This window comes from Nilaparvata lugens, chromosome 12 (assembly GCF_014356525.2).
Source record: "Nilaparvata lugens isolate BPH chromosome 12, ASM1435652v1, whole genome shotgun sequence".
Taxonomy (NCBI): Eukaryota; Metazoa; Arthropoda; class Insecta; order Hemiptera; family Delphacidae; genus Nilaparvata; species Nilaparvata lugens.
This window is the reverse complement of record NC_052515.1, coordinates 5,339,426-5,367,253: the sequence shown is the minus strand read 5'-3', so window position 1 is coordinate 5,367,253 and position 27,828 is coordinate 5,339,426. Positions and strand designations below refer to the sequence as shown.

The window sequence follows — 27,828 nt, the reverse complement described above, 5'->3', positions numbered from 1 at the left end:
TGGATGTGCTTATGGTTTGTGTCGTCGTTATAACCGCGCGAGGTCTACTGTTCACAGAACTACTAGTATTATATGATCCATTCAATCTTTTACTGATTCACTGGAAAGTTTGTTTTTATGTCAATTGGGGATGTCAACCTACTGGAGTTACTTTTTAGCATATTCACTAGTAGCTGGCACACACTACTGTCTTTGAAAATCAAATAATGCTGATTTCATCAAAAACTCATGAATGAGAGAATTTCACATGCATATTCATTTCAATGCTATTGATTAATATTTTCCAATATGTGATGGTCAGCTAATTGTTCAAACTATGTCAGCCATAGGCTTTTATTTCAATGGCGGTGTTTTGACATATAAGGAAAAATTGCATATTATTTCTTTACATTTTGCTTGTATAATGATAAATCTAGAATTTATCAATTTACTTAATTATTTCAATACGTACGGTACAAGTGAATGGAATAAGAAGTGAAAGCATCATTTTCTCTATTCTTTCAACCCGCTCTGACTCTTCATTGAAAACTGATTCTATCAAACTTGCCAAAAAACTAGGTTTTGTAACCGAGAGGGGAACAGGAGTATCAAGTTAAAATCCTCACGCACAATTGATTTAAAAACATCTTCTTATAAGAAAAATAATGCGAGTTTAGGGAAAAACAGGATATTCACAAGATATGGAACAGATTTACTTTGCTGCAATCAACTCCGGTTTAGCGAAATTCGACAGGATATCAAATATAAATGCACATTTACTCACGATCAAAGAAGAGGGAAACAATGTTGTTTTCTCTGTGACACGAACATATCCTACGATATGAGACATTGCATTCACCCACTGTCTTAGTTGACTTTTTCCTTGTTTTTTGAATATATGCAGTTTCAAGGTTGCAATAGTTGTAGATAATCAATCAATAAAATATTATACAGTCACCTTGAGAGTACCCATCATAATTTTAGGGCTAAAATTTAGCTTCCCTTGTAGGCCAAAGCCCGGTTCCACAAAAGTCTGTTAAATTTTAACCGTGATTAAATACCACGAGAACCAATCTTTTATAAACGTCTTTTCTGATTGGTTCTCAAGGGATTTAACCATTATTAAAATTCAACATGCTTTTGTGTAACTGCAACCGGCACTATATTATATTCAAGTAGAAACAAATCAAAAGAAAAGACAATCATGAATAACATTGTGAAAAATCACTTTTAATAAGGAAATAGTAATGGGACAACCAGATTCGATATAGTTTCACATAATGATTTCAAAATGTTTAGGTTTTGGAATTTAATTACCAGTATATTGAAAAATTTTCAAGCATTCAGATAAAATGTATAATAATTTCTAAGGAAAAATGACAAAAAGATCAAGTACCTTGAATAAAAACAATAACAAAAACAAAAATAAAGCTGTAATTGATAAATAATAAAATTTACAATAAGACAATCTTATCGTTCTATAATATGTTGACATTATTTGATTTTAATATAGTTTCGTATCATTTTATTACTTTGATAACTATCAATTTAAAGTTCAAGCTTTCACGAATATGCCTCTTAACTATACCTGTTAGCAAATAAATTGAAAATGCTGTGATACCGTATTCAGTTATTAACTACATTACTTTGTTCAGGTTCAATTCCAGTAATTCAATATCAATAAATAAATTTCGGTTCAAATATATAATACACTGCTAGTAGAATATTGTTGATTTTTGGCACTAGGTACAACTTGAATACGTTGCAGCAATTTCAATTTATTTATCGGATGTTAGCACAAATTGCCACTATTTCTTAGTAGCCACATTATTTCAACATTACACATTAGCACAATACAATGCTTATCATACAATATGAAACATAAATATAAGGAATGAAAATAAAATAATCGCTTGTTAAGTTCCTCTTCGATAAATCAATTCATAAAATACACATTTTAACATGTACAAATTCATGTAAGTACAATAATAACCTAAATCATTTTATTTGGATATAATTAAACAGAACAATAATAATTCTATCAACAAAAATAAAATAAACAAGAAAAACAACATTCCTCTGGATAAATTGACGCCATTTTATTCGTATTATCCTTCAAACAAACTGACAGCCACACAATTAATATTAACAAATATGTGATGCATAAATGAATAAAATAAATATTGTAACAAAGGAAGAACTGCTTTTTATGTTTCGTTTGTAAATGACGATGAAATTTCGTGTATTCATTTCTTCCAACAAGTTCAAAATTAATTGTTCTTACTGTCTCAATTGTTTCTTAATACACCAACAAATTTTTTGTCTAAGCCTTTTCAAAGACCTAAAATTATTACAACCTCGCACTTATTTAAATACTTAACCAATTTACAAAGAATATTAATTACAGTATAGTAGTTGTTATTGAGCTGGTGTTGGTCTTCAATCCGATCGAAAATGTTCTAGATTTTAGAATGTTCTAGATTCTAGAATGTTCTAGAAAGATTCTCGCACCAAACACACACGTCCGCTGTCCGATCTCATATCACTAGATTTATGTATATAACACACTATCGATCTCTGTATAGATTAATTCTGTTCCTATGTTTTGGATAGTTGAGTTAACGGTTGATTAGCTAACGGCGGTCAACTGGTCTCAAGCAACCGGTTCAACGTAGTTGGCCGGATAGAGACCGACTCGCCCTCCTTTTCTACCCTTACACCATCCTTGTTCGTCTTCGTCTTCAAGCTTCTCAAATTCTTCACCTACAAAAAACAAAAATAGAAATGAAAGTACAAAGTTAAGATTGTGCATTCAATATTTTTTTTTCAAAAAATGTTTTTTCCTTTCTTTAATCTAGTGGACATGTTCTTAGGACATAATCTATGCAATTGAAATATTTTTATCAGTTTCTGTTAGCTAACAATAGGGCTTCAAAAGTCACTTTTTTGAGGCAGATGGTACACATACCCTACAAAAACTACTGGTCAGAAAAATTTGAGAAAAATATGCAAGTCTCCTCTTCAATATAGCAAAAATTACGTCAACTTTGTTTCTGAAAATCTGAAGAAAATTAAATTTTATGCATTTAAAACTCCTTTTCCACATTCAATGTTTGTTCTATAGACTTCAAATTCATAGCAACTTGTAGCGCTGTTCTTGATGAATAAAGTTGATGCTTAAACTTATTTCATAGACACAATAATAGCCGCTGGTATGTGTACCTTTAAAACACGGTTTTACGCCTGCTATGCTCGGGCAGCAAGTGAATAGTACAGCTGGATCGATCTAGCGGAATTAGTTTGTCCCTAGAGCTAACCGCTCGACGTTAAAAAGCAGATAAAGCACTCGAATTTTTGTTAAACCAAATCGGGATCAAAAAAATGGTTCACTATACTGCTAGCCAAATAGATTTTTATGTCCAACGAATACCTTGACAAACGAAAACGTAAATTTATTTATCTATCCACAAACAAACACATCACACAATTTTAGGCGCGGTTTCTAAAACACTAGGTAATTAATTTAAACTAATGGACCATTACATCTATAGATTTACTGATCTATTAGATCGAATAAGTGTCCTAGAAAACGGGCCGAAAATAGTTAACGATTTAAATTTATTTCAGTCGGAAAATAATAATTTATACAACGATTTCTGGAGTCTTTCTCTAGCGAGATTTACTTTATATTGTCAGTAATCCTCATGAATAACATCAATGCAGTTTAAAGTGAATTTTACTTCACTTCTATCTATAAGCAGTGCTTTTATTGTAACAATATAGGTTCCAGTACGAATTGTTCCAGGGGGTCTGAGGGATATTTTGAAGGGACTCCGCCCCAGAAGAACTTTGTAAATTGAGTCTTCAGAAAGATGACCTTTAGAATCACATTTAGACTTATAACCTTGAATTTGAAACTTGACCCCAAAATTTAGAAAGGTCCTCGAAATTTAACCTTGACATAAACTGAGATTCATTTAATGATTCAGAGATACATTGTTTATTGATTATTCAATGGTCAGCAACATATTAACATTAGTTTGCAATCCTTGACTGTCATTAGACAAAGCAGATAGTTCTATCCTTTTCTACCTCAGCACTGTTGTCAAATCGTATGTTGGCTACGAAGGAATGTAATGAACTACCAAAATATGGCATCTCAATTAAGGAAATTTGATTATTAAATCATGAGAAAAAATATTTTCTTGATGAATAGAATATAATTATCGATCATAATTAACAAGAGCCAACAATTAATATTACATGTTACATCAGATATACCGCGATGACTTGAATAATGCTACCTACTCTAGAACGCCGAGGAACACTTCTTGAAGAATAGAATTTATTTGAGAGAGTTGATTATTATTCACAAAAAGCAAGAATTAATATTACATATCGTAATTACTTTAATCGCAGTTCCATTTTTTCAAACTGTAAACTGTTTTTCAAACTCAGGGCTACTTTCTTGTATTTATAAAATATAATTATAGTTTAAATTTTAAAATTTGTATTCATGTTTTATTATTTTATTAATTTTAAAGGGTACTATAATTCTATTTTATAAATACTTTAATCGCACTTATATACTGCAGGAAGCAGAGATAACATAGAATTGGCAATTCTGTAGTCCTATAATTTCCACAGACTTGACCTATCTAATACAAAAGGCGGTGGTAACAGAGAATCGGCAACACTTTGGTCCTACAACTGACTTTATAACCTATCTACTATAGAAAGCGATGATAGCAGAGAATCGGCAACACTGTGGTCCTATAATTTCCACTGACTTTATAACATTTTTAACTCCTTATTACCGTACTTTAATTCCCACTGACTTTATAACCTATCTACTATAGAAGGTGGTGATAACCGAGAATCGGTAACTCTGTAGTCCTATAATATCCATTGACTCTATAACCTATCTACTACAGAAGGCGGTGGTAACAGAGAATTGGTAACTCTGTAGTCCTATAATTTCCACAGACTTGACCTATCTAATACAAAAGGCGGTGGTAAAAGGGTGGTAATCAGCAACACTGTGAACGTATAATTTGCAGTGACTTTTTAAGGTGAATGTGACGGTTGACTGACCTTGTTTGAAGCTAAGTTCGTCGGACTCTGCGCCCTCATAGTCGTATAGCGCCCGCACGGGCACACCCGGTTCCCCGTTGTCCACCAGTGGATCCCCCTCCCCCTCCTCGTCCCACTCCTCCTCCTCGAACGGATTCACCTCTCCGCCCCCTCGACCAGGACTGTTCCCATTCCCATTCCTACAAACAAACACTCATTACAACTGAGCTTCACATCTCTTATCCCATCTGATATAATCTCTGCTCAGTAGATAGAGAAAAGATAGCATAATAAATGCTATCCTTTAACTTATGCTTTCACAAATTTCACAGTTATGTGAAGCCGATAAGTGATATAGTCTATAAGCTGATATAGTCTATATAGCCGATAAGCCTTTCTATGCTATCTTTCCTCTACGGTAGAAGTAGATACTTTCAAGAGTATTCACACAACATGTGAAATTTTGCAAGAGTGATTGGCAGAATGACAGATCACTAATGTGTGAATACTCCCCTGCTCTACAATGACTTTCTACTCTGCTGATCAGAAAACCAATGATTATTGATTAATTCACAATGGAGACAACGGGTTTCCCAAGTATGTCTCCTTTACAAAAAAAAAGTACAAATACGAATGTAATAACTTATGCAGAAAGAAATAATACAAATAACAAAAAAGTAACTAAAAATGAGAAATACAAAGAATTCAAATACTTCTGAAATATGCAAAAATGAAAAATACAAGGATTTGGAAAATTCAAAAACTCATACAAATTAAAGAATATAATAATTGTTAATAAACAAAAATTCAAATAATATATTATCAATAAAATAAAATAACAATTTATCACTGAACGACTATGGTTTGGGACCCATATGCTCGTCCACGCTAAAACACCATCAGTTTAGTTGATCAGATCAATGTTCAGACAAGATTATCATACTGTATAACGCTTTCCGAAATTTAGCGCTAGAAAACCAGAAGACATCTAGGTGCCCAGACAAAATGATATAAATTGCATCCTATTAAGAGGGGAGTTGTAATTTCCAAGAGTTCTGGATCTAGGAACCGAAAAAAATTATAATGATGTTAATGATTATGATGATTACCATCAACGATTTTATCTTTGAACAAGTCGTTCTAAGAGGTATGCATTGGATGGATGGCAATAATTATTATCAATCTCTATAATAAAAATGAATGTCTGTTTGTGTGTTTGTTTGTTCCCTATAGACTCGAAAACTACTTGACAGAAAGGCATGAAACTTTGGGAATATGTTGTGTGAATATTGGGGATGGTTTCTGACCAGAAATTTTAATAGGGGGGCTAATAATAATTATATATCAATCTATTTTACAGACCTATGTTTTTGAAATTGTCGGCCGAGCGGCTAACGTAGAACGGGAAGATCATCATGATTCAAGATCATGTTGTGATAATATGATTTAACATATGAACTTACCAGCTGTAATAAACACGTCACTCTGTGATAAAATTGTTTACTGGTATTAAAACGGTAGTTTTAAGCACATAGGAAGTCCCTATTGAGATGTAAATAAAAATATTGACTGTCAGATAAATTTCATGACTCTCCAAATAAAGTCAAGTGTGACATGAGATACATTGACTTTTTGGCGGCACGAAGTTCACCGTGTAAGCTAGTTTTCAATAAAATAGGAAGATTGTTGCAATATTTTGTAACAGAAGTGGTGAGAGAACTTTGTATGCAAACATTCTGGCAAACTTGATAGGGTTGTTAAGCTATGCAGTACATTTACATTCCATATTGTTTGGCAAACATGGTGTTTGCACAAAAATACTTTGTAGACCGACAAATTATTGTTTTCCAATACATGTCATCACTCCTGAGCAGAATAGTTATTTGTGCAACTAGTGCGCAAAGTGACAGTTTGCTGCACCGAAAAGAAACGTTTACGCCCGAGCCGTAGGCGAGGGCGGAATGGTTTCTTGAGTGCAGCAGAGGAACTTTGCGCACGTATTTCACATTAAGTTTTTCCTACAGTTACCATTGAATATGAAAAGTGGGTAATTATGGGTAAAATTGCCTGAAATCCATCAAATGTTTTTCTGTGTATTTTTATTATTGATAAAAACCTTAATCCTAAAATCCTAAAGTCCTCGTTGTCCTTGGTTATAATATATAATGAATAATAATTAGCGCGTTGTGCTTGGTTGCACCTCTGCTCACTATAGCAGCCACAGCAGTCACTGTTACCAACTTCATTTTGATTTTGCTGCACTGTTGCTCCATATAACCTACTAAGTATTTTGCGTTGCCATGTTGCAAATCTGGAGTGCAGAAAAATTTTTCCCGCACTAGAGCGGAAAAGTGATTCTTTGCGTTCTGTAATCAGTGCAGCAATGGCCACTTTTCAACGTAACTGTAGGAAAAGAGAATAACACCATTGTTCTTCTTATGGGAGTGTACACACTAGTCAGCCAATTTGTGAATAGTCCCACAGAAAATAAGTGAAAACTTTCATAGTAACTAATGGTATTATTCTCTTTCTTCTCAGCAGTGCAGACATTTCATGAAAAACAATAACTGATCGGCCTACAAAATATTTTTGTGCAAACACCATGTTTGCCAAACAATATGAAATGTAAATGTACTGCATAGCTTGGCAGATCTATCAAGTTTGCCAGAATGTTGGCACACAAAAATTAGTTTCCTCACGATTCTTGTTACAAAATATTACAACAATCTCACTATTCTATTGACTAATTCATAATAATTGTCATTGTTTTCTATACACTTGGAACAGCTTATTCGATAGTAAAATTATTCTTTTGTTATCATCATTTACTGTGAAAGCAGTTCAGTACATTTCATAGGATGTATATACACATAGTTTTACAAACTAGAAAAACACGCCTTCATGAAATGCCTTTAATCGTGCTGCCGGATTCACAAAAGAATCTCAAGTAATTGTATTTATCTCAATAGAACTATTTTAAATTTTCATTACAAAGAATTACTAGTATCATTTTTGTTTTCTTTGAGACACTAGTTTATTCACTTAAAAATAGTCATTCTTTTGACACTTGATAAATACTTAAAACTAGTTGTGTCTCTAAAGCGTTTACATCAAAGTTGTCAACAAAATGTTGTCTACAAATAGTATTTTAATAGTATGGTATTTTTCGTTGAAAACGAAGGGTACAACCACACTGGAAGCGGAGCGTTGCGTCAAGGAGCGTCGTGAACAATATCATGTTAAGTAATGAGCTAAAACACACTGCTAGCGTCTACTCGCAGAGCGGAGCGTGGCGTCAATCTTTGGAACAAGCTGGTTTGTTTTTGAAGCGTCTACCAGCGGAGCGTCAAAGTGCTACTAATGTACATACTAGTAGTATTTTCTTGTACATAATAATGCACTTGTTCTACTACATTTTCTAGTACACTAGTATATTAAATTCAATGTTTGCCCAAATTCCCCTGTAATGTGTATTATTTGATTATTCAAGAGAGAGCATTCATCTAATGCACTTTGAAATCAAAAGTAAGGCTATTCTAATCCATTTCATTCAAATTTCTATGAAATATGGTTACCTTAGTGTTATTTATTTACAATAAAAATGACACTTATGTAATAACATTGGAAGATAAAATAATAAGGTAGTCTTTGTGCTATTTTTCTTCCAAATTTATAGGTGACAAAGTCCAAGATAAGGTTAGAATTCCACGTGTACAATTTCTATAAAATTTTAGTCCAAAAATAAACATGAAAACTATAAATTTTTAATTTAGATGGCTTCAGTTAGTGAATTTATTAAAAATATTCCACTTAATTACCATTTGTAACAAAAATATTGAGTTATTTTAAACAATTTTAGAACCATCGAAGAAACACAAACTTTCAATCTTTGTAATTAATTTTTAATTTCAAGTCTTTCATCAGCAGATATTGGATTCCTGCAATTAGTGACTTGTTTTTCTAAACCTGGCTTCACTCTCGTCAAAATAAAAGGTTGAAGTTGACATTCGCATGTGGACTACCATGGCTTACTTTATCTATAGTAGGCTGTGGGGCTACTCACAAAATCGGGACTCATGCTTTCTTAAAACATTAAACAGATGTGATATTGACCAAATAGACTACGATTCAAGTTAATTTCATCAACCCACTCTGTCCTATCTGTCCACTCTGTCCTATTAGTTATCACAAATTGCTTTTTTCATATCATATACAGTTCAATAATAATTTTCTTAGTCTATATTATTTAAAATCATCTATAATTTTGCTGTATTGTGAGCTATTGTATATAAGTGTATAAGCCATTATAAATTATTGTAATCTACATGAATAAAGTACTCAATCAATCAATCAATCAATCCTAGCAGGCTTAGCTAAAATCCAATACTTTAAGTAATTGTTTTCACAAAGTAGTGTCCGTGCAAACTTGGAGACCGCCATTTTCTAGACGCTTGACGCTCAGACGCTTCCTGTTTGTATCATGAACGCTCTGACCACGCCACGCCACGCTCCGCTCCGCTTTCAGTGTGGCTGTGCCCCAAGTTGGCAACTCTGGTGTAAAAGCGGCTAAAGAAAATAAAAGGGGCGCTAGTAATAATTCTCTGTAATAGAATTGATTGACGTTATTCAAGTTGAAATATAATTGAAGTCAATTTTATTCATTTATTTGATACACACATAGAAAGGCTCACAGACAAATTCCAGTACGAGCCTAATGATATATCTAATAACATGACAATTTTGAAGGTTTAGTTGAATTCTTGATGATTATAGCTCACGTGATAGTAGCAGAAGGTCCGTTGTTTTCGGGCGACGATTTGTTGTTGGGCTGCTTTTGCGTGTCGGCTGCGTCGACGCCATTCGTCGAGATCACTCGAGGGTGCGACATCTGCGGCTTCTTCGATGCAGTCTTGTGATTGGTCGGTGGAAATTCCTTGAAAAAAAAAACGCGATATCCAATTGAAAAACACTCTGTCAACCAGTTATTAACGTACAAGTCAAAACAAGTTAAAATCAGATATATCATCAACTTGTCAACTATTTGTTAATAAATAAAGTTGAGAATGATATTGTATCTATCAATATTTAAATAAATAAATAGTTTAACCAAGAGACAAGTTTTCAAACAACTTTAATTGAATTTATTTTCACAAAAGCGAATTACATAATCAATTGTTACAAAACAAAAATTAACGAAATATATTTCCACATTTGGACTCTTGATCATGTGGGGGAATCAATCAGTTAAAATCAATTATGATTTGAAATTAGTCTATCAATCCAATCTTAATGTCTCTTCACATTGCATTACGCTACGCTGAAATATGTCTTCGAAAGACGTAGCCGTTCTATCTCCGAACATTGAAAGGTAAATCAGCGTTAATATCAGCGTAGCGTAGCTTTCAATAATGGGAGAAAGGACGGCTACGTCTTCCGAAGACGAATTTCAGCGTAGCGGAGCGTAGTGCGAACAGACCTTATACAGATGATGATAATAATAATCATCGGCATCATTAGTAGATGATAAAATTATCAGTATCCAATATTAAATAAATATAGAGAATAATAATAAATTAATATGATATTAATATTCTATTTTGAAACGAATCAACTAGTAGGCCTACACTTTTTTATTTGTATTTTTATGATCATACAAAAATAGCTCTGTTAACCACTTATCAACATACGGTATTATAATTTAAGACAAGTTGAAATCAACTAGTAAACCATTTTTGTAATTTTTTACGCTTGTCCTAATGAGACATGACACATGAAACATGTTATGTTCATACAAGATAAATGAAAGGAAACTAGTTGATTAGTTTGAAAATATTGAGTAGCCCCAGAAGATACCGTACGTAAAGAACATGTAATAATGAATTCAATTCTTTAAAGTGTTTGGTCTAGTTTTATGCACATTAAAATGGTAAAAATAATATAAAAATGAAATTAAGGTGAAAATAACATTATTTTCGTTCCAACTGTATGTCATGTTAAATCTTAAATATTTAGATGGGATGAATGTTATTTTAAAATTTTAATCACATTATTTCACGAATTGCCTATTACCAACATTACCGTTGGAAAAAGCTTGTCCAGAACTTGGGAAGAAATCCAGGACATATATGAACACAGTTGGTAAAAATTTAATGGTACAGTTTAAAAATTAATTTGAAGCTTCGATGCATATAATTATTGAGAAAGCTATTGCCAAGGATAAGAGCAACATAAAACTTGAATTAAAGTAGCTGGGTGGGTTGATTTGAGGAAATGAATGTAATCACAATTTCAATAAAGCTACATGAAGCTTTTTGCCATTTAAGCGTGAATTTGAAGCATATACCTAAACCATCTAAGCGTAAAGAATGTTTTTGTACTCAAACTAATAAATATAAAATTTACGTTTTTAGAATTAATTTAGCTTTGTTTATAAATCTATGCAAAATTTTAATAATAGCGTTGAAGGTTCGTTTAATAGGTTCAAGTAAGTGTCCACACGGTTCAAATTACATTCTTCCAATAACTTGCCTCCAATAACTATAACGTCTACTAGAATAGTAAAGAATAGGCATTGGACTAACCTGTTTTTTATAACCTAAAGTAACATTGCTTTAATTTTAATAATGGAAAAATCATAAGTTGAAAATTATATTTACGAATTATAGAACCTCGACGATATAAGTACATCAGTATACCTACATTTTCTTATGATTTCAAGTGTCTCAAACAAATAAAAATGATAAAATATATAAAACAGGGCCATTCTCATACGAAAAATAAAACTAATTAAATTACGAATTGTAGTACCTCGACGATATACGTACAGATACGATATAAGAATACCTACATTTCCTTATACTGTAATTTGAAGTGTTTCAAACACATGATAATTATAAAATTCACAAGAAAGATCATTCTGGAACGAGAAATAAAACTTATCGATTCACGGATTATAGAACATCGATATAAGTACCAAGAATATCTACATTTTTATGTTCCTACATTTTCATATACCTACATACGTTTAGAATACATACGTTTTCTCATAGTATCAAGTATCTCAAACACATTAAATAAATGATAAAATCTACAAAAAAGTGCCATGCTCGAACGAAAGATGAAAAAAATCAAGTTATTTACATGCAAGTCCTCGCCGACAGGCCGCTGATTAATGAGTGTGATACTTCCGGCCGGGATTGAGTCCTTGGACTTTCCTTTGGCTATGTCCCGAAACTCTTCGGTGTAGTCCTGGACAGCAGCAGCAACAAAACACAGCCAATCATGCAAATAAATTGCAACATCGCACAAAACAACAGAAAATTGCAACACAACGAAAAGGAGAGAGACACAACACACAGTCATGGGGTATAGAAAAATAGAAAAGGAGAGAGAAATACAGAACACATATGGGTACGGTATCAGCAAATGCACTACTGGTTGATTTATAAAATTGGATAAAAATTGCGGGGAAAATAAGAGCATAACATTTCAAACACGTGTAAAAGTAAAAGATTAAGTAGGTCATGAACCGTACATGGGGAAAATAGATCTCATGCTAACTTCTACTGACTGATGCCTGAGATACAAACGGCAGAAAACAACAATATTTAAAAAGTAACTGATTCTAAATAGTGAAGATATTTTACATTATAATCGGATTATCTCCTACTGAATAAATGAATAGAATGACTTATAAATAATAGCATTAACATGGTATAAAAAAATATAACAGTGAATAGAAAAAACGAAAAGTAGCATAGACATGTAGGAAATAGAGCTCATGCTAACTCCTACTGATTGATTTATAAAATGAGATAGACAAAAAAATAATAGTATATTATTGCAAAAACCTAGGGAAGTGAAGTAACAGCTTCGATATGGGTGGAAAATAAATGTAATAGTAATTGACTGATTAAACAAATTGAAATGGGAGAGGTCTGTGATAAGGCTTCATTGTACATGGAAAATTCATCACAAGTCGAGTCGATTGATTTATTATCTTGCTTTTCTCGATTGAAAGCCTGGTAAAGTATTAGGTTTCATGAAAAATTGCTCATCTTCCCAACAATATTAGTTTGATGAAATTGATTTTTCAAATATAGCCTACGTCACAGAAGAACAGTTAGGAATCAAGTAATGGTTTAATAGATTATAAGCATTCATCCATTAAAAAAAAATAACAATTGGTTAAATTTGGCCCCGTATTGTTAGCCATGGAAACATCAAGAAAGACAACACACTTGTTAGAATGAATACAACTGAAATAACAGAATTAAGATAACACATAAAATCTCTACTGCTTACTGCAAGAATTCGCAGTTTTTGCAATTTCAGGAGAACTAAACTTAAATTCAAATAGAACGCATAGGCCGCAATGATTTTATAGCGCTTCGACTCAGCAAATTTTTAGAACAATGCGTTTTAAGCATAAGGTAGAACATATAATACGTTGAATTATGAACATTTAATTTACAAAGCAAGACATTATTCGTCCAATATATTTATAGAGTGCAGATATAACGTATATGAGACTTATCTGCAATAATGAATATTCAATGTCAATTAATTTCAAATTTTCTCTGAATTGAAAGTAGAACGTTTGTACACATGTAAACACTTAATAAGGGAATTTATAAATGAATAAAAAGTAGAGACTATCTGTAACGGGATTGGGATATAACATAGAAGCACAGAAAAATATAATAGAAATTCTAAATATAAATATGAATAACACGAACAACACGTCAAGCATTTATGCACACTCACATGTGAGTAAAGCATGCTCACATTCCAAAATGCTAAGAAATTATTTTGTTTCTGAAGTTTATGATAGATTGAAGTGCAATTGTTTGTGGATGGTATGAAAAGTATAGACTTCGAAAAAACTTTTTATGTATGGATATCAATGCATGGTGAGCATGTAAGATGCAATGAGAAAAATCCTGAATTTCTTTTAAATTGACACAAACTTTCCAACTGTCAAGAAAAATGGATGAAAGTGTTTATAATAATGAAATCTCAATAATATTATTATAAAAGTCTGAACATAATAATCTATGTCAAGTTATTATTTAATATAGTTGAACAGTTGATACATTACACACCACGTCATATAAGATGAAATAACGGAATCCTTCATATAAGGATATTTTATTATACAAGAATAATTTTATAATGGAATGTTTATAAAGACTATAATGTATATATATATTATGTGAATTATTTTGTATAGTTTGGCCTACTTTGAGCGAATATTTAAATTGAAATATGTGTTTCAATATTTGATTTGAAACTTATCCATTTATTTATTTACAAACAAGTGAAATTATGGAAGTAAAAGATTAGGTGTACTAAAACAGTAGTATTATTGTTATAAATACTATAATTTATTGCAATAATATCATTCAATCATCAGCATTTCAGAAAATCTTGAATTGGAAATTTATTTGAAATCTTTACGTTATTTGAACAAAGAAACAAAATTTGTGGCCTAGAATATATATTTCAACTAAAACTAACAAGAACTACTACTCAATCAAAAATATTAATTGAAAAGCAAACAATATTGAAAAGAGTAGCAAAGAAGAAATGAAAAAAGTTTGTATGAAATACCTCAAATTGGGGCCAGTTCATTGCCATATTTACTCCGTGATTATTCGACCACCATTTCAAATCCTTTTCGTGGTCGGCGTTGTTCACTGTATGGTAGAATTCTTCGTAGATTTGTGGAAGCCTATAAAAACAGTGAGAAAATGTTCAGAAATATAATTAAAAAGACGATACTTACATATTAGAAAGTGTTGCTAGCCTAGACATAGCCTGGACGTAGTTTAATTATAATTTCTAAAATAGTGTAGGAAAAAATTTAAACTATAGACTAATGATTATTAAAATGTTTTGCAAGATATCCTCATTGATGAGTTACTGATACAGTCTAACCTTTTCCAGATACTTTCAGCTAGTCAATTCAAACTTTCTTTCTCCTTTAAGGTAATGGCAATACAACAATTATATATTAAACCCGTAATTGAATACTTGATAAAATAAAAATCCATTTTTCCTCGCACTTTAAATTCAATTGTAAATAATTATCATTTAAGGCCCACTGCGAATAGATATGTCACATATCACACCAATATTGAATGTTTAAGGAAACAGTTGATCTATATAGGCACTAAAATAATAAACCTTATCCCGGACCACTTTTTCATAGACTCTAAGATTAGTAGAAAAACTAAACTCGAAATAAAAACCTGGACATACAGTAACTTTTTCTTCCATATCGACGTATGAATCTCGAGATTTCTGCTCAAACTACTGTTTGCAAGGCCATTTCTTTTAGATACATTTGTTGAAAGTGGACTCGCTTACAATTTTTGTACATTGTTTTCTCTTTTTTCCTACTATCTTCTCCAATACTTCCCTTTTTCTTCTCCTATTCACCCCTTTATTCCTTACTTTTATACCCTCTACCTGCCTATTACATGGGAAACCATAGTTGGCTAAATATTTTTCCTCCTTTCTTTCTTTTCAGCACACCCCGCCATGAAGCCTGTTTTTGTATTTCATTGGAAATTTATTTTTGACTGTGATTTTTTGTGTTTTGATTTATTTAATGTATATTGTATTGTGTTGATTGGAATAAAAATTGATTGATTGATTGAAAACTCTTCTACTTGAATTCAACAATGAAGATAATTGCAAAAAATCCTACAACAATATAATATGTTATTACTATGTGTTGAAATAAGAATATTTCAAGTACTAATAGTTTTGAAATGAACTAACATTAATTAGCTCTTGCAACAATACTTTAAATAACTCACAAACTCGTCTACTCACATGTTATAAATTATAAACAACTCAAATTAAGGCAGGGAAAACAGCAACTCATATGTAACGTTTACAATCAAATTCAGGAAAAGTTACGAATTACCACAATCTAACTTAACAAAAGATTGATTTGATTTGAATCTTAAAATTGTAATTGATATCACATATCAGGTGAAATATTCAAATAACTGTACTCACAGTGGATCTTGTGAAATGTTTAAACACTTGTGTATGCTGAATAGAACTTCTTTGAAGAACTGCAACCTCTGTGTTTCCATTTCTTGGCACTTGTTGAATACTACTGTCATGTCCTCCATGTATTTTGGATTGTAACTGTTCAACTCCTGAAGCGCCAATTCGTATTTCTCTTTAGCGCGCTGTACATCTTCTTTCGTTTTCTGTACACGGTCCTGCATTTTTTTCACCTAAAAATACAACATGAGTAATTAGAAAATGTAAAATTGAGTGAAATGTGTATCTATGTACTACAGTATACTATAAATAGTCGATAGCAAAAGTAGACATGAAATTGAGATTGGTCAATTATGTAGTAGTAAAGGTTCTGTATATTTTAAAATGTTTGAAAAACAGACTTAAAGCTGTCACAAAACCATTATTTATTTATTGAATTAAATAAAAAATGAGGGAATAGTTTTAGTAGTTTCAGTCTCTTGTGATGTCACAAGAGATCAAACAAGAGTTGTTTATCTTAACCAAAAAAACTAGTTCGTAGTAAATGTAATAAATACTGTCGGTGGTTGAGACACCTTCAAAAATATTGTACCTTCAAATATATATTATATGGAACCTAGGAATCCATATCTTTCAAGCGTTATACTGATAAAACAAGAGATGGAATTGAGATGGAATACAAACATTTATTGTTATAACAATTGAGATGGAATACAAACATTTATTGTTATAACAATTGAGATGGAATACAAACATTTATTGTTATATTACAGAGAGATAATTAAGAATTTTATTGCCTGATTTTAATTGATACAACACTTTTTTGAATGAATAACGAAATAAAACAAAAAACTGGTTATTTATGTAGTAATCTGTCTACTACTATTTATTTTCCATTTTAATAGATGCTCCAAGTGCCCTCATCCTCTCGTTTAACAGTGTGCCAGTCTGTCATAAAATGAAAGCCTATAAAACTCAATCTATGATTGAGTGAAATGTGTATCTATGTACTACAGTATACTATAAATAGTCGATAGCAAAAGTAGACATGAAATTGGTCAATTATGTAGTAGTAAAGGTTCTGTATATTTTAAAATGTTTGAAAAACAGACTTAAAGCTGTCACAAAACCATTATTTATTTTTCCTACAGTTACGTTGAAAAGTGGCCATTGCTGCACTGATTACAGAACGCAAAGAATCACTTTTCCGCTCTAGTGCGGCAAAAATTTTTCTGCACTCCAGATTTGCAACATGGCAACGCAAAATACTTAGTAGGTTATATGGCGCAACAATGCAGCAAAATCAAAATTAAGTTGGTAACAGTGACTGCTGTGGCTGCTATAGTGAGCAGAGGTGCAACGAAGCACAACGCGCTAATTATTATTCATTATATATTATAACCAAGGACAACGAGGACTTTAGGATTTTAGGATTAAGGTTTTATCAATAATAAAATTACACAGAAAAACATTTGATGCATTTCAGGCAATTTTACCCATAATTACCCACTTTTCATATTCAATAGTAACTGTAGGAAAAACTTAATGTGAAATACGTGCGCAAAGTTCCTCTGCTGCACTCAAGAAACCATTCCGCCGAGCCGTCGTTTCTTTCGGTGCAGCAAACTGGCACTTTGCGCACTAGTTGCACAAATAACTATATTGAATTAAATAAAAAATGAGGGAATAGTTTTAGTAGTTTCAGTCTCTTGTGATGTCACAATAGATCAAACAAGAGTTGTTTATCTTAACCAAAAAAAACTAGTTCGTAGTAAATGTAATAAATACTGTCGGTAGTTGAGACACCTTCAAAAATATTGTACCTTCAAATATATATTATATGGAACCTAGGAATCCATATCTTTCAAGCGTTATACTGATAAAACAAGAGATGGAATTGAGATGGAATACAAACATTTATTGTTATATTACAGAGAGATAATTAAGAATTTTATTGCCTGATTTTAATTGATACAACACTTTTTTGAATGAATAACGAAATAAAACAAAAAACTGGTTATTTATGTAGTAATCTGTCTACTACTATTTATTTTCCATTTTAATAGATGCTCCAAGTGCCCTCATCCTCTCGTTTAACAGTGTGCCAGTCTGTCATAAAATGAAAGCCTATAAAACTCAATCTATGATTCATAGTAGTTGATTGTTTACTGTATTCATGTGAATTAACAATAAAAAAGAATTTACCACTGATAAGTTCCTTTCAATGAATTTAATGAAGGTAAGAGGTTCATCACGATAGCTCTAATTTTAACCAACATAGGATTATGGAATAATTGAAAATTGCACATGATGTTATACAGACTATGGAAAAAAACATTTATGCAAAGATAAAATTTCTTAGTTGAGTCCGACAATGTTCCCTTTAAACTAGATGATAGACAGTTTCCTTTCAACTACACAATAGTCTGTTTCCTCATTCAGTGTTTTAAACAAACTTTTATAAACAACACATTTTCTTACAAATGACACATAAGAAGACTTGTTATTGTTCAACTGCTCTAAGAAATTGATTGATTCACTTGAATAGAACCAAGATAACCCCAAATTTTCAAGAAAGGATCTAAATAGTTCTAATGTACTAATTTGTGATATGGAATTACTGGATAATTATCATTTTTGACGGTGAATTTACACATAATATGATTAAGCATAAAATAGTTACAGTGGTATGGTTGGAGGTTCTTAAACAAGTTGGATTTCGCTTGATAAATAAGATTGTGTTGTAGTTTCATTTTTTTATAATTGGTCAATTATGTAGTAGTAAAGGTTCTGTATATTTTAAAATATTTGAAAAACAGACTTGAAGCTGTCACAAAACCATTATTTATTTATTGAATTAAATAGATTAAATAAAAAATGAGGGAATAGTTTCAGTAGTTTCAGTCTCTTGTGATATCACAAGAGATCAAACAAGAGTTGTTCATCTCAACAACTGGAACTAGTTCCTAGTAAATGTAATAAATACTGTCGGTGGTTGAGACACCTTCAAAAATATTGTACCTTCAAATATATATTATATGGAACCTAGGAATCCATATCTTTAAAGCGTTATACAGACAAAACAAGAGAAAATAACTATAAAAGCAACATTAAACCAGGATATTGTGCTTTAATATACTATTGAAGATTGAAGTATTTGGGGAAATTGAATAATTTAGTGGAGATACTGTACTAGAAAAGCTGTTATGGAGTAGAACAGTATAAAGCTGTAGAGAAAACAGGGGCACAACGCAATAAATACACACATCAAAGGTTCCAGATAAGGACAACATTGTATACAAATTAGAAGAAAGGTAAGCTATGATTTTTCTATAGGGCTGACAACACACATGGCTATAGTGGAATTCCCTTTCAAGTGTCAGCATTGGTTGAATTTGAAACATTAATGTTATTTATATCTCATCACTGTTCATCTACATAATTTATAATTATTGTGGAAAAGGGAATATTACACAAGGTTATTGAAAATGCTGAAAACTTGGTTACAATACAAGGAAATAAGTGAAATTAGTGCCAGGTGAAATATAGGTTAGTCAGGCTTTAGAAAAAAATTTAGTCAGACATTTTTTTAGAAAAGTTGAAATTCTACAACTTATCTCACCAAGGCCGCCCTCTGAAAGAAGAAACGAAAAAAGAAGATAGTATTGATACAAGTAGTAATAAAAATAAAGTAAACTTAATATTTTCCTTAGTTACAATTGATTAATAGCGAATATAATTGATACTATAAATATGATTGTGAGTAACAAACTTTGTGATGCTAACTCATAATATACATATAATAACTCCATTATTATCCAAGAAATTCTTATTTTGGTACGCCAGAAACATAGGTACCTTTGTTTCAAAACATTTGAAGCCAGAAAAAATACACAAACTTCCTATGTTTATAACAGTGAGTAAGTTTGTGTATTTTTGGCTTCATTTAATCTACACTTCACTTGTGTACTTTGGTTTCGAAAATAGCTCATTTTTCCAAGGTTGCTGAGAATTTTTTATAGAATATTAAATTTCAATTCAGTATTTCATACTACTAAATTCAAAATCTCCAGTTCCCATATTTTTGGTGGAAAAATTGGACGTAAATATTTAAATATAAACAACCCAAAATAAATAAAGTAAATAAATAAACAACCCAATCTTTATAGACCAAAACAATTAATTTATCAAAATTCGGAAGAAGAACAGTTTTTGGGCAATGCCTGTGTTCTCTTCCAAACATAATATTATCAGAAGAAAAGTGGAAAAATATAAAAGATCAAGAAGCTATTTTAGGGCCTGGCCTCAGACTGCGATCATTAGGATAATATAGATATAGATATCTATGATATAGATACCTAACGCCGCTCAGATTAATCTCTGTATGGCCAAGCCTTCAAATTCATGTGCATTTGTGACAAAAACTTTGAAACAAATAATGTCGTAATTTCAACTGACTTATAATCAAGTGTTTCGTCATGGGAAACAACATCTATAACATTCAACAAATACTAGTACCTTTTCATAATATTTTACACAAACACAAATAGTTTCGAGCACTCATGCCATTTTCAAGTAGCCCTATTAAAATACTTAATTTATTAATTTATTCATCAATTACATACACACACATGTCATTCTCTGATGAATATCAGAGAATGATTGGAGATGATAAAACATGCGTAGCCCTTACTATCCCATTCCCGAATTTTGATTAAAAATTAGTCCAAAAAGGGTTTATTCCCTTCTCTGTTAAACACACATATTGTTGATCCCAAAACAATGACAAGAGATCTTAATTCAGAATGTGCATTTATAAGACTATTTAAAACTATTGATAAATATGAGTAAAAATAAGAAATAAGATACAGTTGGACGATTTTATTGGAAATTGCAGTTTAACCAACTGCTGGAATATTAGTACTGTATAATTATTATTTCAAACATCCAATTAAAGCTATATAAATAAAACTAAGGACTTCTGCTACTGCAAATATTGACCGAAGGACTAAATAGCAGAAGGAAATTTGATGAATGGAAATGTCGAAAAATGAGGAAGTTTCATTCATCAAATTTTCTGCTATTTAGTTCTTTGGTCAGTATTTGCAGTAGCAGAGCCCTTATTTATATTAATATAGCTAGCTTTAATTGGATGTTTGAAATAATTATTATACAGTTTCAAGAAACAGTTCTTAAGGCTGTGCAAAGGAAAACATATTTTTCCGATCATTAATTTTTGAGATATGAGTTCAAATTTTTAGGACAGAACATTTCAAATTCGGTAAAAAATAAATCCATGAGATTCAGTGGAAAAATTCTTCATGGTATTGATGATTGAATAAAACAGAAATTTCCTGAAAATATCAATTTTTCATAAAGTTATTTTACCTACCTACCTTACCTATCAACCTTTTTTTGAGTTACTTTTTGTCATTTTTTAGTAAATTGTATAACTCTCTCAAAAATTAATATTTTCAAAACATCTTTGTTTTATTAAATCAAAAATACCATGAAGAATTTATACTCTGAATCTCATGGATTTATCTCTTACCGAATTTGAAATGTTCTGTCCCAAAAATTTGAGCTTTAGGTGCTCAGATCTCAAAAAAACAATGATCGGAAAAAAATGTTTTTCTGAGAAAACTTTTTTATTTTGATAGCTTGATGATATACAAATGGAGAAACTTTGAAAAATGTCACCAGTAGAAAGTTTATCTTTAGCCTTTGCACAGCCTTAATAAAACAAAGTGAAAAGAAATTATGAAATGTGAATTACATACGAAGAAAACTTGAATGAATTGAACTACAGAGAGGTATCTGAGATAAACTAACCTGATCCATAGATAAAGAGCTATCACCAGTGGCGTTTCTCTCCTGGTTAGAGGCGGATTTTTCCGTTTTACACGCCGCGTGGTAATCGCTCTTTGCCTTGTTCACCTTCTGCAGTAGTTTGCCCCACGGTTTCTGCGCCTTCTTGAATGTATCTTCCATTTCCTTTCGTTCCTTGATAGCGATCATTGACTGCAAACAAAACATACACAAATTAATAAAAAGTACTTAATAAGTTCCATTAATATTAGTTGATATTAGTCCCACTAATAACATAGTCATTGTTTAACTAACATGGAAGCAAATTCAGTTTTATAAGTCTTTATTTATTCAGTCTTTTTAGTATTGAAGGTGATATGCGACATTTTTTATCAGAATTTGGGAGAACGGTTTTGAGCTATGTGTGTTGTTCTCACCATTCATAATTTTTTTTTTAATTACATAATTTGTGATTTTACACCTGAGATTATATGGTATGAGATAATATGGAAGCCATGATAATAATACACCTATAGCCTATAATATACACATCTATGATCATAATTTATCTAACATGAAAACGATTTCTGTTTTATTTGGGGTTTTTAGGTTTTTGTCTTTCTTAGTAGTGTTAAAGGTAATATGATACTTTTTAATCAAAATTTTGAAGAACGGTTTTGGGCTATGTATGTTGTTATCCCCAATCATAATTTCATTTATTTATGTAATTTGTTATCATTAACTTCATTATATGATGAAGTTGATGGTAGACATCCGTAATGTACTATCAGTAATATTCTTAATTTAACTTTCCATTACGAGCTGGTAGATGAGAATCATTTTAAACACGTTTCTGACAAAATAGCAGTCTAGAAAATACTGTGGAAAACACAGAGTATTGAAGATAGTGATGTCATGTTTGAGAGCGCTCCCCTACGTGAGTGGTAGTTTCTATAATTATTTACACAAAACTAGACTGCTATATCGTCAAAAAAATTGAACTGAAAAAATTGTTGAAATTGTCACTAACTTTTTACAATAACAAAAAAATCATATAGATTGTGACAGTATCAAACACCATTCTACTAAAAAATAACAATTTTTTACTTCTAGTATTTTCATGGAATATCTGTCTTTATTCAATACCTCTAATTGATGAGAAGTAGAATTGAGTAATTTATCTAATATCTAACATAGTTAATACAAAATAATATGGAAACAGATGCATCTTCAGCAAGTGACAATATACCATATTTTAATCTTTGATAATAGGCTATCTCATGATGATGATCCTCAATGTTAATGACCTGTACGAATAGAAAAGTTATTTTTAAAATAAGTATGAGTTTCATTATTTTACTAAAAATGAAGAGGTACTTTGGTCATTATTAGCAAAAATTAATCTTTTTTTGAAAATTATAAATTCAGTCCTATTAATGAATAAAATCGATCAATATGACTGTAAATATAAATTGATAAGTTCTACTAGAAGAATATATTATTGATGAATATTTTTGTACCATATATATTATTTGGGCTACAAGTAATGGAATTTAGAAAACTAATAATAAACGTTGATGTGTTTATAAGCTACAGACTTGAAAGCAGCTAATAAATGAACTCTGATGAAATGTTGTTAAGAAAATAAAACTATTTTGTACTAAAATCGTATCATGCTTAAGCAGTTTTCAATGTCTTCTACAGGTTTATGCTAATGTCTGCTATAAATGAAATTAATAATTTCAAATTGCAAGAGGATGCAATCACAACTATTTTGGGCAACTTTTGATAAGGAATAATATGAAGAATATTCTTCAGTATAAAAAATATTCTCTAAACAGCATGCGAAAAAAATGGTGATTTGTATATTAAATATTATTAGTTGTGTGCAAAGCCTATTTCGCTATGCTAATTCATATTTTGTAGTGAGATTTTCATAAGATTAATTCAAAATGATATTGATCTATTAATAAATTTTTATTAAAAATAAAATATTTTGAAACTTGAACTTTAAACAAAAAAGGATATAAATCTAATGAAAATGAATTATTGAACTACGTTGTATGAAACATCATGTTTCATTTCAATTAATTCCATTAATTACTTTTGGATAAATGGTGCACATTTTATAAAATTTTAAAATCTCTATTACAGTGGCAAAATTTCTGAAAGCTTGATGCGAGATGTAAATTATGAGCAAATTTTTTTACCCGATCAAAGACAAAGTTTCTCAACATCTATAAAAAAGAACAACAATTACACAAACTGGCTTTCATTCAATTGTCAATGTTGTGATGCATTATCACTTCACATTCAAAAGTTATTAAATTGCTCAATTTATAGCCCATATACATGTGGAATGATAAAACTGACATTTAAATTACTGTAAAAAAGAATAAGATACACATTTGAAGTTCAAAGATCAGCTATCAATCACCTTCAACAAGCTATTTAAATGAAATAAAATCTATATTTTTGAGCTCTTCACAGATGAATGAATGATTCACACATGGAAAGCAATCAATATTGTTGAGTATAATTTTTATGATTGCAAATTGATATCATTTTCTACCACACACCTAAATTAGTTGTAATTTTGAAGAATGTAGAAAACACGTTGAACATATTATAAAGTATGTCAAAAAGTAAGATTTCTTTATTATTATATGTAGAGAGGTTACAAGCTTTATAAAGGTGCGTACAGACTTTCGCTCTGCTCCGCAACCGAACGTCACTCCAGCAGAGCGATTGATGATCGACCGGGGAGCAACAGTGGTTCGACCGGGGAACGCGAGAAGATCTAACATCTTCCGTAATGTTCATGATGGGTGCGGGGGCGATGGAGGAATGAGGGCGGTACGAGGGCGGAGCGTGCTCGGTGCGGGTTGGAGGCGCGTATATGTGTACGCAGCTTTAAAGAATAATAGCCCAGCCTCTCAGTCCCGTACTACATTGGGACACCAGCCTCGGTCACCAGTGGGACGGACACCAGAGACACCAGAGGTGGCCATATTGTCTGAAGTAAGCTGGAAAACCAGTGAGACAACAGGTGAGAGGAAAACCGCTACCTCACTCTCCAATCCTGGTGCCCCAGCCCAACGTACTGGCTGGTATACCTAGCGTAATAGACGCTTTACGAACTAATGCCCCGCGACTCTCTCGGACACTTGGTGTCCCAGCCTGGTGTCCCAATGTAATATGGGTCTTGAAACACAAGTTGAAAACCATTTAATTAAACAAATTCTACATCACATTCAGAGTATGAAATAGTTATTTGTGCAACTAGTGCGCAAAGTGACAGTTTGCTGCACCGAAAGAAACGTTTACGCCCGAGCCGTAGGCGAGGGCGGAATGGTTTCTTGAGTGCAGCAGAGGAACTTTGTGCACGTATTTCACATTAAGTTTTTCCTACAGTTACCATTGAATATGAAAAGTGGGTAATTATGGGTAAATTGCCTGAAATGCATCAAATGTTTTCTATGTAATTTTATTATTGATAAAACCTTAATCCTAAAATCCTAAAGTCCTCGTTGTCCTTGGTTATAATATATAATGAATGATAATTAGCGCGTTGTGCTTCGTTGCACCTCTGCTCACTATAGCAGCCACAGCAGTCACTGTTACCAACTTCATTTTGATTTTGCTGCACTGTTGCTCCATATAACCTACTAAGTATTTTGCGTTGCCATGTTGCAAATCTGGAGTGATAAAACTGACATTTAAATTACTGTAAAAAAGAATAAGATACACATTTGAAGTTCAAAGATCAGCTATCAATCACCTTCAACAAGCTATTTAAATGAAATAAAATCTATATTTTTGAGCTCTTCACAGATGAATGAATGATTCACACATGGAAAGCAATCAATATTGTTGAGTATAATTTTTATGATTGCAAATTGATATCATTTTCTACCACACACCTAAATTAGTTGTAATTTTGAAGAATGTAGAAAACACGTTGAACATATTATAAAGTATGTCAAAAAGTAAGATTTCTTTATTATTATATGTAGAGAGGTTACAAGCTTTATAAAGGTGCGTACAGACTTTCGCTCTGCTCCGCAACCGAACGTCACTCCAGCAGAGCGATTGATGATCGACCGGGGAGCAACAGTGGTTCGACCGGGGAACGCGAGAAGATCTAACATCTTCCGTAATGTTCATGATGGGTGCGGGGGCGATGGAGGAATGAGGGCGGTACGAGGGCGGAGCGTGCTCGGTGCGGGTTGGAGGCGCGTATATGTGTACGCAGCTTTAAAGAATAATAGCCCAGCCTCTCAGTCCCGTACTACATTGGGACACCAGCCTCGGTCACCAGTGGGACGGACACCAGAGGTGGCCATATTGTCTGAAGTAAGCTGGAAAACCAGTGAGACACCAGGTGAGAGAAAAAATGCTACCTCACTCTCCAATCCTGGTGTCCCAGCCCAACGTACTGGCTGGTATACCTAGCGTAATAGACGCTTTACGAACTAATGCCCCGCGACTCTCTCGGACACTTGGTGTCCCAGCCTGGTGTCCCAATGTAATATGGGTCTTGAAACACAAGTTGAGAACCATTTAATTAAACAAATTCTACATCAAATTCAGAGTATGAAATAGTTATTTGTGCAACTAGTGCGCAAAGTGACAGTTTGCTGCACCGAAAGAAACGTTTACGCCCGAGCCGTAGGCGAGGGCGGAATGGTTTCTTGAGTGCAGCAGAGGAACTTTGTGCACGTATTTCACATTAAGTTTTTCCTACAGTTACCATTGAATATGAAAAGTGGGTAATTATGGGTAAATTGCCTGAAATGCATCAAATGTTTTCTATGTAATTTTATTATTGATAAAACCTTAATCCTAAAATCCTAAAGTCCTCGTTGTCCTTGGTTATAATATATAATGAATGATAATTAGCGCGTTGTGCTTCGTTGCACCTCTGCTCACTATAGCAGCCACAGCAGTCACTGTTACCAACTTCATTTTGATTTTGCTGCACTGTTGCTCCATATAACCTACTAAGTATTTTGCGTTGCCATGTTGCAAATCTGGAGTGCAGAAAAATTTTTCCCGCACTAGAGCGGAAAAGTGATTCTTTGCGTTCTGTAATCAGTGCAGCAATGGCCACTTTTCAACGTAACTGTAGGAAAATACAATAAGTATATCCTCTCTTCCTGACACGTACTCGGGGAAAAAATTGATACGAAAACTAGGTTATACAATAGAGAAACAATAGCGTAAGTAGATATCCCATGGTATAGGGCGTTTATGTCGCAACTTTTACTGTTATCTCAAGCCGATTACTGTCGATTTTTACTGTTTTGGCCGGTTGAGATTGTATGAACGGCACAATATGAGAGACTGCCAGCGTCAGATAGCTTTATGGGAAATAACTACGTGGACTATCGGCTTGAGATAACAGAAAAAGTTACGACATAAACACCCTATACCATGGGATATCTACTTATGCTATTGTTTCTCTATGACTATACCCATACATTTTTTTAATTTATTGTATCTACTTTTTACTGTTTCTGGTATTGTCAAGGTTGTGTGGTAGGGAAGACTCAAAATTCATAACTCCATCTAATAAACAATATTTTCATTATGTAAACTCTGAGTGTAATTTACAAATTGGACAACATATTTAGCTAATCAAAAGTTTCAGCCATCCTTCATTAGATAACCAGTATCACCTGTCAACTTTCGTCATTTGTTAAGTTGCCAGGCATGCAATGAATACCTGAGCAATATTTCAAGTTGGCAACCATGTATTGACCACCTTAATCACACAAGGACGTGCCATGAAAGAAGGAGAAGATAGAAAAGAAGAGAAGAAAGAAAGTAAACGTGACAGGGACGACAGTTGATGCATACAAAACAAATGAAATAATGCAAAAAGTTTGGCCATAAGGAGAGTGATCCGATCCCTTCTCTATATTTGGTATTCATTGCATA

At 32.3% G+C, this 27,828-nt stretch overlaps 1 protein-coding gene across 4 annotated transcripts in view; it reads right to left on the bottom strand.

Moving 5' to 3' along the window:
- Window positions 1-1,395: 1,395 nt before the first annotated feature.
- LOC111057558 (protein kinase C and casein kinase substrate in neurons protein 1) overlaps window positions 1,396-27,828 on the bottom strand; it is an 87,746-nt gene continuing 61,313 nt past the window's right edge. Inside the window, exons 4-11 of one of the 4 annotated variants that reach the window (XM_039438785.1) lie at window positions 21,910-22,098; window positions 19,700-19,711; window positions 16,084-16,310; window positions 14,665-14,785; window positions 12,193-12,300; window positions 9,831-9,985; window positions 5,074-5,252; window positions 1,396-2,742 (exon numbers count right to left, since the gene is read on the bottom strand). In XM_039438785.1, coding sequence (XP_039294719.1) covers window positions 2,633-2,742; window positions 5,074-5,252; window positions 9,831-9,985; window positions 12,193-12,300; window positions 14,665-14,785; window positions 16,084-16,310; window positions 19,700-19,711; window positions 21,910-22,098 — 1,101 coding nt within the window. In that variant the 3' untranslated portion in view covers window positions 1,396-2,632. The remainder of the gene's footprint in view (window positions 2,743-5,073; window positions 5,253-9,830; window positions 9,986-12,192; window positions 12,301-14,664; window positions 14,786-16,083; window positions 16,311-19,699; window positions 19,712-21,909; window positions 22,099-27,828) is intronic. The other 3 variants (XM_039438787.1, XM_039438786.1, XM_039438788.1) reach the window with 3 other exon arrangements.